A 19703-nucleotide genomic window follows, 5' to 3' on the forward strand; every position below is an offset into this window, starting at 1 on the left:
GACAAAGAAAATGAAGAAAGGAAATCTCAGAGAGCAGAATCTTGGTAGATGAATCAAAGACCTATTGTGTGTAAAGTTATCAAATGTTTATTAATACTTTTATTAAAATTTTTAACAAGTGTATATTTTCTTCTGACAGTGCTCTCATTTTGTGGTATTACAATCTGTTTAGTAAATGCAGTAATCTCAAAAACACAGTTATGTTGCAACATGTCCATTTAACCTTTAAAAACACTTTTAACAGTTCCTCCATGGTATATGAGGGCATATGTCTTATCCTATTATATAAATGACTCGTTGCTATTTTTGCTCCTTTCTAATGTTACAGAACAGAAGTAATTATAAAATGCAAATTGCAGGGTGTGCACTGTCAAGCATGTGAAACACAACAAAGAAATGCTTAGCACCACATTTTTCAACTTGACACTTTCAGCATCATGCTGAGAAAACAACCCCATATTGTACAAGTAGGTGATATTCAATTATATGAGAAGCCCAGAGCAATGAAACAAAATATATGGTTGATTATCACAATGACACAAAATAGATGCTTCATTTTCACAACTTATCCTGATACTAACTAGTATTGGACTGTGGGATGCACAGGCTACACATTATAGTGGATCTTTATATTCTTAAATTGAAATTTGGACAAAATAAATCAAGCTGTCGTTAAGGTTAGACGAATATATTGGTTTTAAAGTATTTGCCTTTTTAAATAGCTCATATCGGCAAGTCTGACTTATAAGCCACCATTATTACTGCAAGAAACGTAGAATGTAAGTTTTCCTTTATTATACTTTTATGATTGCTTTATGATACATTTCTAAATGCATTCCTCATTTGAAGTCAGTAATATATCCCACATATTCCTCTTCTGCTAAACAAGTGTATGGTTGTCGCTGTCTTTAAGGGACATTTTGCAAAATTTCAACCCTATTTCTATGACTTAGTAGAGGTGGTGCATCTTTAATGTCCATGAGACTTGCTAATGTATTTATCATTGCACCATTGCTATGGCAGCCTAGGTCACTTACAATATTCACAGCCACTACACCAATTCAAACACTGCCAATACGATTAAGTGGGGTGGGCTGTTCAGTACTGAGCATTTACTAAGCTGAAGCTCAGTATTTTTGTATAGTCAGCATGGCAGCTACAATTTTTTTTAGCTAAAGTTGCTAAAAGTGGCTGAAATAGCTTTCTATTTTGGATTTTGATGTGGACATGTTGAGTGGACACCACCTGGAATGAGCTAAAACCTTTTTAAAATGCAACCGAGAATCCTTTGAATAATGTTCAAAGTAATTCTGCTGTGCACAATCTACTTTCAGTGGCATCATCAAAAGTGTTTTCAATGCCTAACCTTAATTCTAGCCTACCTTAACAACATATTTAAAAAATGGGGGGGGGGGGGGGGGGGGGGGGGGGGCATCTCCATTATATAGATATGTCTCCACCACAGAGAAAGGCAAAGGAGAGCTATCCAGAACTGTGAAGGCAAAATACAAATTTCAGTGGATGTAAAAACTATACCAATCCTATAGAGGTGTGAGGACTTCAGCGAAATCAATCTGTCTTCAAGCTGGTCTTGAGGGTATACCATTGAGAATAGAAATAATGCATCATAGTACATGTAGGCACTGAGGGCTACAACTGCAGGTTTGCTTATGGATTACATCAAAGTCAAAGTGATTGACTGTCTAGAGATCCACTTAATCAGAAAAGAAGCTTTCAAATACCTGATAAAGACTTTAATTGTTCTGAGTTTCACTGAAGAGGTTAGGTCCTCCACAGTTCTCAATACTGTTTCAGAAGCGTTTTCGGTCATCAATGAAATTAATGGACATCAGCACATACTAGCTATCGGCAGCTTCAAAATGGCCTTCAATAACCAATATTAGTCAAACCCCATTTTATTGTAGTCAAGTGATCCAATATTCTAAAAATAGTAAATTATTGTGTGCAATCCCAGGCAAATGTCAATTATTGCACACCTTCCTGTGCTCCAATCATGTGAATGTCCACATAGCAGAGTGCAAAACATGTGACAGTAGTGCATTAAACAAGAGTACAAGCGATTCATTCTCAGTACAAGGTTTAAAGTAGGGTGGGATGTTGTGATTTGAAGGGAGAAACCTTGAGCATGAAAAAAAATAGTCACACTGTCTGTCCTTTGCCTGTGAGGTGCCTGTTAGGCCTATTCATTATATCTGTCTTTTTTCTAAATAGATGAATAACCTTGTTTAGGGATTAATGTTGTGGTGGAGCAGTGCTATTGTACAGCTTACGCTGTGTGTCTTGTCTTACTGTATATGCTCCATTATAACCTGGCCTACTCACTTATTAGATTGTTAGAAATACAAACCTTGTTCTTTCATGAGACAGGCTGTGAATGTATTATCTGATTTCAAAGCGCGATTGATTGAATATTCTGAAAAAAGCATACTGAATTCAAAAGCATTAGGTGATTAGCTACTTGCTGGATAACTCAAATTTATATCAATAATTGTGTGTATATTAATGCATCATCCCTGTGACAGTATTTTGATTTGGAACACTGTTGCTAACACAATCGCCTGCACCAACCTGAGGAAATACCAAAAATAGTACACACATGAAAGTTAATGTAAGTAGTCACTCTTATTTGCTACCTGTGGTGTTTTGCGAATATATCTAAAATCCTAGACTCACATAAAGTACTCTTGGTAGGTTGCCAGGGTAATATGTATACCTGGAACACCATATAACGTACCACTGGGGTAGTTGAGGTCAGTGTTGGGGCTAACACACTACTGTAGCGCACTAGAGCAGTGGTCCCCAGGTGCATAGTTTTGTAATTGAAGTAATCAATTACTTAGTTAGATTTTTAAATTAGCAATCTGTTACTGTTTAACATCCATCCATCCATTTTCTATACCACCTATCCCTTTCGGGGTCACAGGGGGCCGGAGCCTATCTCGGCTGTCAGCGGGCGAGAGGCGGGGTACACCCTGGACCAGTCGCCAGTTGATCGCAGGGCACATACACACACCATTCACACTCACACCTAGGGGCAATTTAGAGTCACCAATCAACCTAATGAGCATGTTTTTGGTCTGTGGGAGGAAGCCGGAGTGCCCGGAGAGAACCCACGCATGCACGGGAAGAACATGCAAACTTCACACAGAATCGAACCTGCAACCTTCTCACTGTGAGGCATGCGCACTACCTGCTGCTCCACCGTGCAGCTACTGTTTAACAATTTAACAATATTTTGCAATAGTTCCCTGTTGCTCTTATTGCCACACAAAAAATCCCAGATGCATGCACACTGTTTCTGTTTCTTTCCTACTTCCTAGGCATAGCTTCGTACTAGTGGAAGGTATCCAATCCTGTGGTTGTGTCAGTGCACGCGTGCACCTCAGCTAACAGGATGCTGGAGAGGACAGCTTTTACGTCATGGAAGTATTTGCATTATATTTAATTTGTTGGTGAAACAGACCCAAACATCACAGTAAAATGCAAATTGTGCCAGTGATATATACATGTCACTGTAAAGAGCTCTATTTCAAATTTGAAGAAGCAAGAAGTGCCTGAAGCTAAGCACAGCTCCACAACACTCTGGTCTACTCGCTTAATATTTACTTTCATGCACTTTGAATAATTCAGCTTTTTCATTGCAGTTAAATTGCAAAATAAATAACATGTTAGGCTATATGCATTGAGCCCCAGTACCCTCTTAATATTTTGTTTACTTTTAATCAAACATAATCATTTATAAAGATCTGTACTGAATCTGGATCTGTACTGAAGTGAATATTGCATATCATTCCTTTTATTAGCCTGCAGAGTTACAGATAACAGACCGCAGACTAGGCTATGCAATGAGAGTTTAGTCAAGACATTCAAAGGTAGACGCACAGTTGATTATGCAATCCTCTGGACAATTTAAGCAAAACACACACAAGGTATTGTTAGGTGCATACACACATACATGTAATCTACCCCAATATCATAAGACCCTGAGCACTATATAATGTACCCTAGTAGCCTTATTGCCCAGGGTACATTACCTCCAGCAGTAAGGCAAAGGACCAACTAATTTAGCCCTACCAGCTTTATTACATGCAGGATCCTACATGTAATGCACCTCTGGCCAAAAAACTGGAAATCATTCACAAAGATTCTGCCTCTGAATGATCGGGTTTTAATTTGGCTTATTTCTTTAATGTTGACAATGTTGTTATAGCGACATTAACTGCTGGAGAGAGTGTTGTGCGTTGTTGCTGCCAAGTTCACATGTTACACCAGAGAATTTGCCATCAGCTCCTAAATGGAGTTCCAGAGAGTGTCTCATTTTTGCGAGTACACTATTTCTACAACAACTGTAAATGTAGTTGCAAGAATATGTTTGAGTCAGAAATAAATATGGACTAAGTGTCTGAACTTTGTCTGCCTCATTTTGATGCTGGCCTAATCACAAGAGATGTGACGTTAATTAACTGACCAACTGTTATTTTGTTATTGTCAGTTGTTCCAGACCTCTGACCTTAAATAAAAATCATATGCAGACCTTTGAGTGATTAGAAACTCTGGCCTACTGTATAATGTATTATTATTTCAATACTGTGCTTTCAACCCATTTATTCACAGTCACAGCCTTGTGGTGCATAGCATATGTGTGTTTATGCTCAAAATAGAAGTTTATGTGCTTCTAAGTGTGTGCTAACATATTAGAGTGTTCTGACTGTATTCACTTAATAGAATGACATGACAAGCCAAGCTAAAACACTGTTCAATCAACACAATCAAATGTTGAAGGGAAAGGTTACTGAACTCTTCCACAGTAAGTGCTGCATGGCTCCAGAAACTGGAATTAATGTTTCTTTCCTCCAATGAAAGTCTTTTACTTTAAAAGAATTATTTTGTCTCTGGTCACTGAAAATATTGGATAATTGTTTATTTTCTCACTGCCCTCAAAGATATTAGAACATATTTTTAACTGGATATGACAACATAGTCAGTACACAATTATGACAGTTTGACCTTACAAGGAAATGTTCAAACAGCTTTCAAAAATGTTTTGAATTAATTTTGAAATAATACAAAGGTCCAGATTTCACAAAAATATCTAATTTGTCTTTATGAATGACTGTGAACATTACTGAGTTTTTGTATGGTATTTACACTGGCTCAGAATATTGTACATAATACATATATTTACTTGTATGTTCACATGTATATATTAGGCACGTACCTATGTGAAAATGACCTCAATAGGAAATATCTTCCTAGTTACTGAAATGAACTACAAAAATTAAAAAAAAAAAGGTTTTCTGTATGTATTTGTATGTTTATATGTTTTTGTAAAAACATAGGTGGATTTTATATATGTACAACAATGTGTAATTTCTTCTGTTGTCTCTACTGAAGACACATAGCTTTGTCTACCTTCCACCATGATAAATGTATCTATATTTTTTGCATAATACCATCTGTTCAGTCTATTGCACTGGGGCTTCTCCCTATTCACTGTCAACACTTCTTATGACAATGGTTATAAAAAAGTCCACATAGCATAAGTGTCATACATTTTCTCTCTCTTATGCATTAGTTAGTTATATCTGCAATCTAAATGGAGAGCAACTGCTGTCATTTTCTACATATGCATTGAGATAATTGGCTTCTAAGGTAAATCTCTCCAGGAAGCAGTTAGCTACTGACCAGCAATGCTGCAGCATATAATGCTCAATTGCTTTAGCATCTGTCTTGTGGCTGACTGCTGTGTATGAAATACATTAAACCATACAAAACATCCAATTAAATATGTCTTTCAGTGTAGGCATTCACCACTGTGACTGTGAAATAAATACAGATCCATTTATACTGTTACATATTATAATACTGTACATGCTATGTAACATAATGATTTATTCCACAGGACATACTTAAGTATTGCAATCCATTTGTATATAGTTACAGCTGCATCTGGCCTAAAAGAGACCCGAGTTAAAATTAGTAAAGTAGTCTGGATATGTTTGGCATCCGAATAAGTCTGCATTAAGATAAAATAAGCTTCACATAATATAAGAATATTTTGTACAGTGTCCTACAAAGAGGTAGTAAATGGCTTTGGGTTTTGAACAGTACAGAGTTAAACCAAGCATTTATGACAGCATTGGGTCCATACTGAACACTGATACCCCATGTATATATACCATGTATATATATTTATGGTAAAATTTCACTATTTCATAAATGTTTAATGTATGTACGTACAGTTGACCTAAGTATTTCTCCAATGGTGCAGGCCATTATATCAGCAAACATTCAGTGTCAGAATGTTTGCTGGGAAGCTCCAGTCAAACAATACAGTCTTCTATTACTGCACTATGTATGGGGTAAAAATCACACACATGAACAGTGAGAATAGTTACAGTATAAGCAGGATGGCAGTTTGGAGAGTGGAAATGGACAGCAGAAGTAGGTGAGGGGGAGGTGTGAGTTAGTGGATGTGGCTGCTGAAGACGTGGTTCATGCAGCAAAGCAAACCTTCTGTATACATGTGCCTGTGATGCAACTGTGTTTTACTGCTAGTACCCCAGGGGTTTTATTAAACTGCTCTTAGCGTTCCCATTCCCTCAGAAGTGTCAGAAAAAAAACAAAAACAAAAACAAACAAAAACATTTCAGTATTTTGGGGGAATTTTAGATCGTGTTATATTACAGTAGAAAAAAAAAATTCTGGAGTTTTTCTTGAGGTCATTTGAGATGGTGGTTAAAGTCTAGCTTGGATCCATGGTGACAGCAGAATTCCTCACGTTTCTTATCTCGTTGTCGCCATTGGGCCTAAGTGAATAAATGCAAAGAAACCAGCCCTTATCTTACTGCATATAATATAGCACTGTCATTATAGTGTGAGTTTCTGCAAATTGGCAAGCAGATGATTTCTTTAAATTATATATTATAAATTATAAAATAAATATATTTAGCATATATTTTGTTTCATTTTGTTAGCATTTATAGATTTATTTGTCTTTGCCATGAGACTGCCTTTCATGGCACATGTGGTTATGGTAAGAAATTCTGCTATCATTGTTTAAAATAACAAAGCAGAAGTGGATGTCAAAGGTATTTCTTACCTTTTCAAGTTGTGCATTCTGTTTGGACTTGTAGAGGAACTCTCCCACAGCCACGAACACGGAGAGGACGAGACCAGCAGCCAGTACGATAAAGATCCCTCCGATGTTCTGCACCCCGAGGGCACTGGCCTCCTTACTCTCCTCCTCCGGACAGCCATTTCCTCTCCACCATTTCTCCTTCATCATGTGCAGCTTCCCTTCCTCCTGAAGCTGCAGGATGGCAATAGTGATCTTATCTCTGTATGGAGATCCTGGAGGACCAAAAGACATGAGGTCAGCATGAGCAATCAACATGACTGAATCAGTCACTGACTGAAATCAGTGCCTTAATCTTGTCAAAGAACATTCATTAAATATTGGCTTTGCTGATCAGCTTAAGCTTGAAAACTCAGTTTTTGAAACTGCTTTCTCAACCACAGAGGTATTATGGGGAGTTGTCTGTGTGGTCTAGAGAGAATATTGTTTACTTATATAGATAAGATATGAACCTGTTTCTTTTTTCATGATTGGTGTTTTTTTTCTGATTTACTGGATATATTTTAAGCACAACAACACAAACCAAATTTTAACAATCTATTTTCCTTTTTGAAATACTTAGGACTTATTTTCTCCCAGCATGCCCTCATTTCCTCCTGTGTGCACCATGCAGCAATATCCAGTCCTCTGTACTCCTCTGTAAAAATAGTCTCTAAGTGAAGACAGCATGTTTCTCTATGATTCAAGTTAATTTTACTTTTAAAAGCCAGTTAGTTATATTTTAATAATCAAGAAAAATCAATTCAATATCAGAATTGTATAAAATCTTTTAATGGTGTCTTGCTTAGCTTTTTTTCTTGACTTGCCTAACTTGCAGTATTTAATGTAGTGTTAAGTGTTCCTTTGCGGCCTGAGAAAACTCACCTACTCTTTAAACTAAATAACTAATTTAAAGCCCCTCTTGGATTAGCTGAAACATACATAGTTACAAAGGTGAAACTGGGCCTGTTTTTCCTGAATTGTAATTTATTTAATTAAAGGATCTGAACATTTCCTCCACCACCAGCAGAGTGCCAGTTGCAGTAACCATGCCAGCATCCTGGATTCTGTAAAACACAGTGCGTTAACTCTCACAGGACTTAACAAAACACGTTCATTGTCATTACTTGCCAACTGATATGTTCAGTTCACTGTTGACCAAAAACATGGGCATGTTCAATGACTGCACTCTTGAAGAGCATTCATGCACAAGACTGTCTATGGGGCTCATGTCCACTCATTCTACTGTACCTGTGTATCTGTCTAAATAACACTGGCTGCCATGGTTAATATGTGCTAATGTTTTCACAGAGCTGTTACACTTTGGTGTAATAAGTCCCCAAAAGCAGCCCTGAAATGTTCCTACCTGGCCATGTGAGCCTGCGGAGAACCCAGTGAATCCCCCCTCTCTTTTGTTTCCCCAGCAGCCTCTGTACCTCCTTCTCCTCCCCTTCTCCACTTAGGTAAAGCACTCAAGCACCTTCCCCTGCTCTGCTGATACAAGCAGTCACACATCAGGACCCCTGATTCAACCATAATGGTGAAGTCAAAAAAAAAAAAAAAAGAATCCTGCCGGACTCCCACTCCCCAGATTGTGGTATACAGCCTATACACTACAATGGATGTTTATGCAACTTGAATTATTTAAAAAAAAAAAAAAAAAAACATTATCAATTGAGTAGCGATCTCTGTGATTAGTAGTCAGTATGCAGAGCCAGTTTAGCAGCAGTATTATGTAGTGGACCCAAGAGACCCTAAACAGTGACAATGATCAGCTGCGCTCCTGTAGTGGAATGGAGCTTTGAGCAGCAGCCCTCAGAATTGTGGTAGTGTGGCTGCTGTCACAAGGCCACGTTCACACTCTTTAACATTTCTTCTGTCCTTCATCTCTGCCCAAGGGGTCTATCGTATCTGACTCTTTATTTAAGAGCAAGCCGACTAGCATGTTTCAAAAGCATCTATCACCATGGTGATGGCAAATGTGAATTGCGCTCTGGTCCTTCTTATTCATTGCCATCTACAGTAGATACCTTCCCTTCAGCTCCAGAGTGGAACAACAAGCCAGCGTCTGTCAGATAAATCACTTGCTACAACAAAGAAAATATGTAGCCTTGAAATTGGGCCCGCTCTGTCTGATCAAAACAAATGGAAAGACCACTGCTGTGATATCATGGACTCAATAAACACAAGCACTGTGTCATTTAGTCAAGACCTTTCTGGCAAGTTTCATAACACACATTCATATGAGCATAAAATGGGTGAACAATGTAATGCCAGTCTCTCTTTTGTACCTGTGTTTTATTGAATTGTAAAATATTCTGTACACCATCAGATCTTCCATTTTGATACAGAAAGGCAGATGGCATTACAAGGCCGGCCTTGGCTGTGATACTTCAAGGCTCTGCAAACACCACAGGCCTGTATACTCAGTTACAAATAACTGCTCAGAACTGACTTTGTATGCTTCGTGGTCAGGGCAGTTCCATGTGATCAGTCCAACTCTTTGGTCCAGAGAACGAAACCTCTATACATGTGAATTCAATAAATTAAAGCCTATCACTTTCCTTATCTTTGGCTTCTTCATTACATCAAGAATCCATTACTACAATAGAATTCTTTATGGTACATCATCCAGAATAAATCCCAGTACATCTACATTTAATTCAAAATCCTTCTCCTCACTCACAAAGCCCTCAAAACCTAGACTGCCTCCTACCTGACTGTCTCCACCATCCAGGACCAAAACCCACACCTGGGATGACAGGGCTGTCCATTGGTGGGATTGTCTCTGCAAATGCATCTGTGATTGCACTAATCTTCGTTGAAGCGTTTACTCAAAACTACTGTATGTGCTATTAATTTTTGATGTACCAGCTTCACCTTGTGTGGTTTTTCTTCCCTAGGATCATGTCAGAATCAGATCAGAATCAGATATACTTTATTGATCCCAGGGGAAATTGTTTTGTAAAGCATTTGTGAGTATCTTAAAAAGCTATATGAATGAAAATATTTTAAACACCATATCTGATCTATCTCTAGATAAAGTTTTATAGGGGGGCTATTCACATGAGATACAGCAGGTCATCCACTAATCCGTGAATTGGTGGTTTGATCACAGCTTCTCCTGTCCACATGCTAAAGTTTTCTAGGGCAAGACACTGAACCCCAAGTTGTTCCCAATGTGCAGGCCAGTGCCTTGCATGGAAGAAAATGTAGATTACTAATTCAGAACACTTAGACCTACTTTGTAATGAAATGTATTTTGTCATCTAGGAATGTTAAAGCTTCTCTAACAAGGTTTAGATTATCACAATTCCTGTTATCAGAAGAATTTGCTTCAACAAATAGTAGTAGCTGTATTTGATATATTTTTATGTTATACTTTTTTATTCTTCTTATGTCCTTGCAGTCCTCATAGAAACTTCTTTAGTTTCAACGTTCACATTGATTAGTCATCATCAGATGTGATCGTATAAGGAAAAACTGAAAAATGAATTAGGACATTTAGCTAATTTGTGAATGTAAATATGATGCTGTACACACTGCTGTGTTAATAAACAAGGTGAAGTGACCTGGAAGTGACATCAATCAAATCTCACTGGGAGTGAAAATATAGTGATCATTTTCTCTTGTGTCTGATTGGCTGAGAAATGGAGGAATGTGTCTGGTTGGCTGAGAAATGGAGGAATGTGTTGTTATCCTTGTCATTGCTAAACAGAATATGTTAATTTGGTAGCTGAAAACAGGCCTCTGCATGTGTGCCCATAAAAGAGGCACTTAATCTTCCAATTCAGCAAGAGTGGAGAGCGAATGACAGGCCATGCTGAATCCAGAATACGACACATAGATGTAATCTGCCAGATCAAAGGAGAGTAATAGCGCAAAGATCCCTCATGCATTGTCTGCCAATGAGGAGAAAAATAGAAATTCAAATGTGCTGCAGTGCCTGACACTGAACATGTGTATTTTTAGAACACAAAGAGCAATTCTGCTTTCTTTTTAAAACATGGAGAGATTTGTTTTGCATTTTAAGACTAGGAACAAACACAATGAACAGCAAATAAATATGTGTAAGTGTTTTAAATGATAATATTCTGGGGGGTTTGATCAACTGGAAAGCATTCTAGATTCAGTGCTGTAAGTATGTAGCTGCTCTAGATTTGGGTTTGTCCTTACACTTCACAAATTAATGCTTTCTTTCATTGATAAAGTTAATTGATGTAGTTTGGGATATAAGCAATACTTTTTTGGGCAGAACTGGTGACTTGTTTGATTTCTGTTCAACTGAGTTAACATTACTCAGTACTGACACATTCTAACGAATGTAGATACAAATGATATGGTTACTGTAATTGTCAGGGAAAATAGGCTCGTTTTTTTGCTCAAACAAGCCAGGAGAAGAGGTTAAAAATTGCAGTTGCTCTATGAGGTATAAAATGTAGTCTAGTTTGTTTAAAAAGCTGCTGGATAACAACTTAGGTTTTAGATAGCTTCTCCAGAAACCTCTGTCAATGTCGATGCTTTGCACAGTGAAGCCTAATAAGCATTTATATGAACACAGTACATTTAGGAGAGATAATTGTAAATTTATACATTTACACACATATAAATCTCTATGAACATGCATACTCCAGACTGTTGTTTACATAAATACATGTCCACTCCCTTCACAGTTGCACTTTATGTGGTAATTTAACCCATCTTCTTTCAAAACAGTCACTATGTATTCATGAGCTTTCATGTTATATCCAATTTCGTGATTATTTTTAAAGAACTTATTCTCAACATTCTGTTTATCTTTTCATCCATTATTGCAGGAGGCATTTTCATGAGGTTTCATATATGCTCTGATAATTTGTGCACATTAATTACTATTTATTTTTGTATCACAAATGACAATTTCATACCTTCAAATTAATAATCCTTGAACATGTTTTGGTCCCTCATGTATGACAAGTGGATGTTATGCCTGCTGCTGCTTTAGAGCACTGGAGAGTGGAGACTCTCAGGATTTTATTTAGAATCCAAATCTACAAGTCACATCCTATCAAAGGGCAAGGTTAGTGGAAGTTCAATCAGGAAGACCACTTTTCATATGCTTTCTTTCCCTGCCTCCAATTCAGACCCTTATATAAACCAGTGTGATTTTTCCATGACCTCTATTACCAAATCATCTTGTTGCTGTCATAATTTAAAATCTTTTCTTTGTTTTTAAATGAAGGGCCTTCTAAAGAATTAATGTCCCTGCAGTATCTTCACTCTGTGTAAGCTCTCTGTCTAATATCTTTTCTATATCACACACATCCCAGAGTGTGCTCAGACAGTGATAAACGTGGTGGGGAGTTAAGGGTTGGAGTAAGTTGCCGCAGGTCACCCCGCTGGAGATCTTCTATCGCACAGAAATGCATTCAATATCCTTCCTGTTTATGAGGCAAAGCTGTACAGCCTGGCGGCCGGCAGCAGAGACAACACGAAGGACAGGAACCTGCCGACAAGCAGCACAGACACTTCCCCCTTACCCTGTTTGATTAATGCAGCCTAATGAAGCTAAATTAAGATTGATAGTCATCAGAAAGAGAGACAAAGAGAAAGGATGGATGATGAATAATGCAGAGCCTCCTGAGACTACAGTCTGGGCAGAGCAGGAGACTGCCTATACAAAATGGGCAGATTAAACCTGTGATTTGAGTACAGGCAGCAACTGTTTTAATGACTTATTGGAAATACACATACACACTGTCAAAAAAAAAAACAAAAAAAAACAAAACATAAACACAGCTTTGAGAGTATCCAGTACGGTAAAAACTGCCAAAAACACAAACATGCCTAAAGAGAGGAAAAGAGGAAAACTAATGTTAACTTCATGCTGTGAGTCTGTGAGGGAAAGCAGACAGTCATGGTGCGGTCTGTGATGGCTGTGATTTTCTGTCACTGTGTGTTTTCCTTCTTTTTTCTCTGATACTGTGTTTCCTTGTCCACGCCTACAACAGGAGGCGGCCGATCTACAAGAGGAGCATATTCAAGAGTCTCACCTGCACCTCATCCGATAATCAACTCGGCTTCTTAAGCTGCCTCGTGCTTCACTCCTGTGTCCGACTATTCTCTCAGCTTCTCTAGTGCGCGGCTCGCCTAGTAGTTCTGCTCGTCTCTCCATCTTGCTCCTCCTGTGTGCTTGTTTCCTGATTGCTGGTGTTTTCACTGTGAGGTTTTTCATATTCGCTGTTGGTTTAGTATTTTTTGTAGTTTGCATCCCAGTACTTTTCCTTGTGAGTTTTGAGTTCTCGTTACTTTGTTACTTTGCTTTTCAAGAAGTTAGATCAGTTTTTGTTATTGTCCTTTTCTTAGTTCTTTTTTGCTTGTGTGCATTTTCCCTGAAAAAGGAGATTTTTGTTTGTACTTTGTAAAATAAATCTTGAGTGTTTTTTCATCTCTGCATTTGGGTCCTGGCCTTCCTTGTCACTGACCGTAACAGCTGTCATCAGGACAGATGCAAGGGACTGAAACTGCCCTGATAAAAAGGGAAAATATTTTTATCTTAATTGTTTGTTTTTGTTCAGTCATAAATAGGGATGGCTTGACACTACTTTCTCATGTCTGCACCACAACAATAAGTATCTGACAAATATGGAAAGACACCCTGTTTTCCTCCATTACATATATGCCCTCTCAGATATGTAGATGATGCAGTTATTGTCAAATGCTTAAATCCCTTCAGTGAATAAATATGTACAGTAGATTTGTGTCTCAGTTTTGCAATACCACTGCTCCTTATTATTAGCTAAAATTCTCAAAATTTTTAGCCCAGTATCAGCTTTTGAAGCAGTCGCTAAATGTAATCTATGATCTATGGAGTTGGGCACATAGAGACAAATGTTCCTTTTGTTTGTTTGTTTGTTTTACAGTCAGCAGAAGTTTACAACAAACACAGCGTAAAAATTAAGTAAGTCTTTGGGATGTCTGAGGTGGATGGATGGGTCAAACACAGGACTTGCACATGAGGCTAGGATTCACATTCCTGTGTGAAACCAATAGTAAATGTTGATTGTTTTAAGGAAGTACTTATTTTATCCCAAATTCTGATCTTTTCCCAAAACTACCAAGTAGTCTTGATGCCTAAATCTAACCATAGTGTGACAGTCACCTGAAATGTTTCTCAGAAAGCTTTATTTGAATGTGTCAGTGGACATTTTATATTTATATTTATATTATTATAAATATATTTATATATTTATTGTTTCTAAGAATGAGAACAATGGTGGACATGGTGTTTGCCCCCGAAAGATACTTCCAATTGAAATACATGTTTGAAAGCCATGCTGTCACAAAGAAAAAGAGAGAAAATGTATGTCCATGTACATAAATCCTAGTTAAAATTTAGTGATTATTTCACAAACTGCTGTGAGACTGATTGTTCATTCATTTTCAATGAATTTTGGGGGCCAAAAATATTCACAGCAAATTTCATGGCAATGTGGCTGGTAATGTTGTTGAGATATGAAAGTAACAGACAGACAGACAGACAGACAGACAGACAGATTGATTAACTATCATGTTATGTTATGTTATGTTATGTTATGTTATGTTATGTTATGTTATGTTATGTTATGTTATGTTATGTTATGTAGGCTATGTGGATCTACTCTAGACTCTTTAACCACTGTGCAACCAAACATTGTATTGCAGTTGTGGTTAGGTTTAGGTCCCGGAACTACTTCATTTTCGGAAAAGATAGCTGACTTTTGCCTTCGCTTTTGGTTTTGCACAGGACACAAACTCCAGTCTCCAGGGTGAAGGCCTTGTGCGAACATCTAATAACGATGCAGATGGGTTTACAGTGAAGTTAGTTGAAAGCCTGGTGCCTCTCTTACAGACACTGAAGGGTTACCTTGTGCGTCTGAATGAGATGTTAAGGAGCATGACAAAATGTTGGTGTTGATGACCTGGGTATGAGACCAAGATCATATAATTGTCTGACACTGAAATTTTCTGGTGAAAGAATTGCATCATTCTAAAGTTGTGCCGTAATAGTAGTTGTATCAGATATGGTATTGTACTACATGCAATCATACGAGTTGTACAAGTTCTTAAAGTTTCTTAGAGGAGTTGCACTTTTGTGATGAAAATGTACATTTAACTTGTACTTTGTTTGTTTTGAATGTCTACACTTAGGGAACTAGTCGCTTGCTTTTTTCTGTCATTCACACATACACAACTGTTTATCTAGCTCTTTCAGACTAGTCAGGGTTGAACTACATTTAAGTTTCATTTCCTTCTATAGCATGGACTGGCTCACAATGCTTTCTTACTGTGTGAACAAAACTCACATCCTCCCTCCATTCCTGGACCTTGGACAGTGATATTGCCAGAGCACGGGCTTTTCTGAGTCCGGGAATTATGGTTGAGGAACTAAATTTAGACTCTCATTCTACCAGTTGAAATGCAGGTAAATGGTAAATGGACTGCATTTACGTGGACCTTTTTTCCAATGCAATTTACAATTTGCCTTTCATTGACCCTGACACACGCACACTTACACACCAATGGATGCAAGCTGCCATGCAAGGCATTGGTCCAATCATTTGGAGCAGTTGGGGCTCAGTGTCTTGGTCAAGAACACTTCAATGTGTGGCCATGAACCCTGAAATTAATAAACAACCCTCTCTACCTGCTGAACCACAGGTTCGGGAAAGTTTCTGTGCTTTTAAAATGAGTTCTGTGCTCCTGGAAATGTTATTGTAATGGCAACATGCTAATGTTGTCAATGATGATATAAGGGGGAACAAGGTTTCAGCTTACATCATAAATCTATTTAGCTATCTTAAGTAAAACCAAAACAGCAGTGAACTTCTCGGGACACACACAGGAACCATCTTTGTTGTACAACAACCCTTGATATGTTCAAATGTCCTGAGAATCAACAGAATTTGCAGGTGGAGGTTTCATGTAGTTAACACACCATTAGCAATGACTAACAGCTGGGAGGTGAACTAAGTCTGTCCATTACTGAGCTGAAGGAGCTGCCGAGGGACCAAGGGCTGAGTGCTGCGGCTCTATCAGGGCCCAAGTACTAATGCAGGCCAACACCTACTCTCCATTCAAGTCAATGAGATATATGCTAAATGGCCTGGCTACATGGGAATACAGGCTGCATATGGTAAAGGGTACTAAAAGGGTAGGATTAGCAATTTAAATACCTTGTTCTGACTGCATGTGAATGGGCCACCAGGGAGTAATGATGCTAACACCCCTCCTTTCTTCAGTACGGACAATCTGTGTGGTGCACAAGCTGCCACAGGCCAGCACTTACTTTTCCTTCATTCTGTTCACCCTATTCAGCCTTTTTCTTTCAATGACACACTCATGCATATACATGTATAATATGAATGAAGGCATATATTGTTACCTATACAGTCACAAAACATATGGAATGTATGTTTTATGCCATGGTCAAGTGTACAGTACATTCGACTTGGCATACAGACACACAAATGCAAACAGGCAAATGCATACACACACACGAATGCACGCGAGTGCGCCCACACACACAGACACATAATGTAGCAAACCTTCAAAAGGAGCACATCAGTCACGAAATACAATCAACCAAAGCAAATATAGCCTACCTCCACTATTTTCCACACACAGCAAAACATTCACTCAAATTACCCTCTGTGGCTGACCAGCAGAGCATACACAAACAGCAGCAAACGACCTTCCCAACACTCACAGTCCCAGAGGACATTTCCTTGATTTGTCAGGAGGATGCAACTACTGGATATAATCTATCCTCCACGGTGGGCGATTTTTAAAGGTAGATGCTGATTATGTTTGGACTGGAGTTGCCAATTTTAGTTAATTTCTGTAAATGTGACCCTTTTCAAATCAATGTATGGGTATTTCATTTCATCAAAAAAGAAAATAATTAATTCTAGTGGTGATCAAAGAGTTTCTGAAGATACCAAATATGTCAGTTTGAATTTTGGGGACATTCATAAGATTTCCATTTGATGGAATGGCACAGTCATAAAAACTTGTCTCGGGTTTGAATATTTCACTATTTAAATAAACACAATGTAGCTTCAGGAAAGAGCTGATGCACAATATGCAAAACTGTCAGTGGAGAATAAGATGATTTTGACAAACTTAGAGCTTCTTAAAGAGAAATAAATGAGTAAAGCTGGATATTAAGGGTAGCATGTCATATTGATAATCATGGATCTCCAGAATTATTCAGTGAAACATTGGCTATTGGATGATCCACCACACCTATACACCACACTACTTTTAAAAGACAAGTATGGTGATATTCTTTATGTTATTAAAACCTATTAAACAAATCCTATGAAATGACCCAAATCAACAATGCACAAATTCTACTATAAGCTATTTGTGTATTGAAAGTCTGATATATCAGACTCATCTAGGCCATAGAGCCCCACATCATTAAGCCACACTGTTACATTGGGTGACATGTCCCTTCTTTACCATGACCTTACACATAGTTTATTTAGAATCAATCCCACATACACCATCCTGCTATCCCAAATACTCACTAGACAACCAAATGTGGATTAATTCGCTACTGAAAATAGTCCCCAAACAAATGCACAATTTCTTCATGTTTAAGCAACGTAAGCAAAAGACTACAGCTGCTGTTTTGGCCAGCTGTTTTTTTTTTTTTTAGCAAATTACTGAGCCTTTTTAAATATATAATATGTGTAATGCATGTAATGTAATGTAATGTAATGGTGGTGACTGTGGCTCAAGAAGTACAGCAGTTGCCCCCCTATCAGAAGGTTGGTGGTTCAATCCCTGGTCTCAATAGTCTATATGTCAAAGTATCCTTGGGCAAGATACTGAACCCCAAATTGCTTCTGATGCTGTGCCATGAGTGAAAATGTGTGTGAATGGTTCATGCTCATAATGAGCAGGCGGCAGAGCCAACATCATACAAATTTGTGTGTGAATGGGTGAATGCAGACTTGTGTTGTAAAAGTGCTATATAAATACAGGTGCTGGTCATAAAATTAGAATATCATGGAAAAGTTGATTTATTTCAGTAATTCCATTCAGAAAGTGAAACTTGTATTTTATATTCATTCATTACACACAGACTGATATATTTCAAATGTTTAGTTCTTTAATTTTGATGATTTTAAACTAACAACTAATGAAAATCCAAATTTCAGTATCTCAGAAAACTAGAATATCACTAAAGACTGATACAAAAAAGGATTTCAAAAAATGTTGTCCAACTGAAAAGTATAAACATGAAAAGTATGAGCATGTACAGCACTCAATACTTAGTTGGGGCTCCTTTTGCCTGAATTACTGCAGAAATGCGGCATGGCATGGAGTCGATCAGGCTGTGGCACTGCTCAGGTGTTATGAGAGCCCAGGTTGCTTTGATGGTGGCCTTCAGCTCTTCTGCGTTGTTGAGTCTGGCATCTCGCATCTTCCTCTTCACAATACCCCATAGATTTTCTATGGGGTTAAGGTCAGGGGAGTTTGCTGGCCAATCAAGAACAGGGATACCATGGTCCTTAAACCAGGTACTGGTAGCTTTGGCACTGTGAGCAGGTGCCAAGTCCTGTTGAAAAATGAAATCTGCATCTCCATAAAGTTGGTCAGCAGCAGGAAGCATGAAGTGCTCCAAAACTTCCTGATAGACAGCTGCATTGACCTTGGACCTAAGGAAACACAGTGGACCAACACCAGCAGATAACTTGGCACCAAACCATCACTGACTGTGGAAACTTGACACTCGACCTCAGGCAACGTGGATTCTGTGCCTCTCCTCTCTTCCTCCAGACTCTGGGACCTTGATTACCAAAGGACATGCAAAATTTACCTTAATCCGAGAACATGACTTTGGACCACTCAGCAGCAGTCCAGTCCTTTTTGTCTTTAGCCCATCTGAGACGCTTCTGACGCTGTCTCTTGTTCAAGAGTGGCTTGACACAAGGAATGCAGCTGAAAGCCATGTCTTGCATATGTCTGTGAGTGGTGGTTCTTGAAGCACTGACTCCAGCTGCAGTCCACTCTTTGTGAATCTCCCCCACAGTTTTGAATGGGTTTTGTCTCACTATCCTCTCCAGGGTGCGGTTATCCCTATTGCTTGTACACTTTTTACTACCACATCTTTTCCTTCCCTTTGCCTTTCTACTAATGTGCTTGGACACAGAGCTCTGTGAACATCCAGCCTCTTTAGCAATGACCTTTTGGGACTTGCCCTCCTTGTGCAAGGTGTCAAAAATCGTCTTTTGGACATCTGTCAGGTCAGCAGTCTTCCCCATGATTGTGTAGCTTACAGAACTAGACTGAGAGACCATTTAAAGGCCTTTGCAGGTGTTTGGAGTTAATTAGCTGATTGGAGTGTGGCACAAGATATCGTCAATATTGACCTTTTCCACAATATTCTAATTTTCTGAGATACTCAATTGGGGGTTTTCATTAGTTGTCAGGTACAATCATCAATATGAAAAGAAGTAAGTACTTGAAATATGTCGGTCTGTGTGAAATGAATGTATACATTATACAAGTTTCACTTTTTGAATGGAAAAAA

At 38.3% G+C, this 19703-nt stretch overlaps 1 protein-coding gene across 3 annotated transcripts in view; it reads right to left on the reverse strand.

Moving 5' to 3' along the window:
* The window catches only part of grik2 (glutamate receptor, ionotropic, kainate 2), a 325805-nt gene that overhangs the window by 18594 nt on the left and 287508 nt on the right, over positions 1-19703 (reverse strand). For 2 of the 3 annotated variants that reach the window (XM_070967096.1, XM_070967097.1), the window contains exons 16-17: positions 7124-7374; positions 6803-6830 (exon numbers count right to left, since the gene is read on the reverse strand). In XM_070967096.1, the coding sequence (XP_070823197.1) occupies positions 6803-6830; positions 7124-7374 (279 nt within the window). The remainder of the gene's footprint in view (positions 1-6802; positions 6831-7123; positions 7375-19703) is intronic. The other variant, XM_070967098.1, reaches the window with a different exon arrangement.

The sequence above is a fragment of the Chaetodon trifascialis genome, chromosome 7 (assembly GCF_039877785.1).
Source record: "Chaetodon trifascialis isolate fChaTrf1 chromosome 7, fChaTrf1.hap1, whole genome shotgun sequence".
NCBI classification, from domain to species: Eukaryota; Metazoa; Chordata; class Actinopteri; order Chaetodontiformes; family Chaetodontidae; genus Chaetodon; species Chaetodon trifascialis.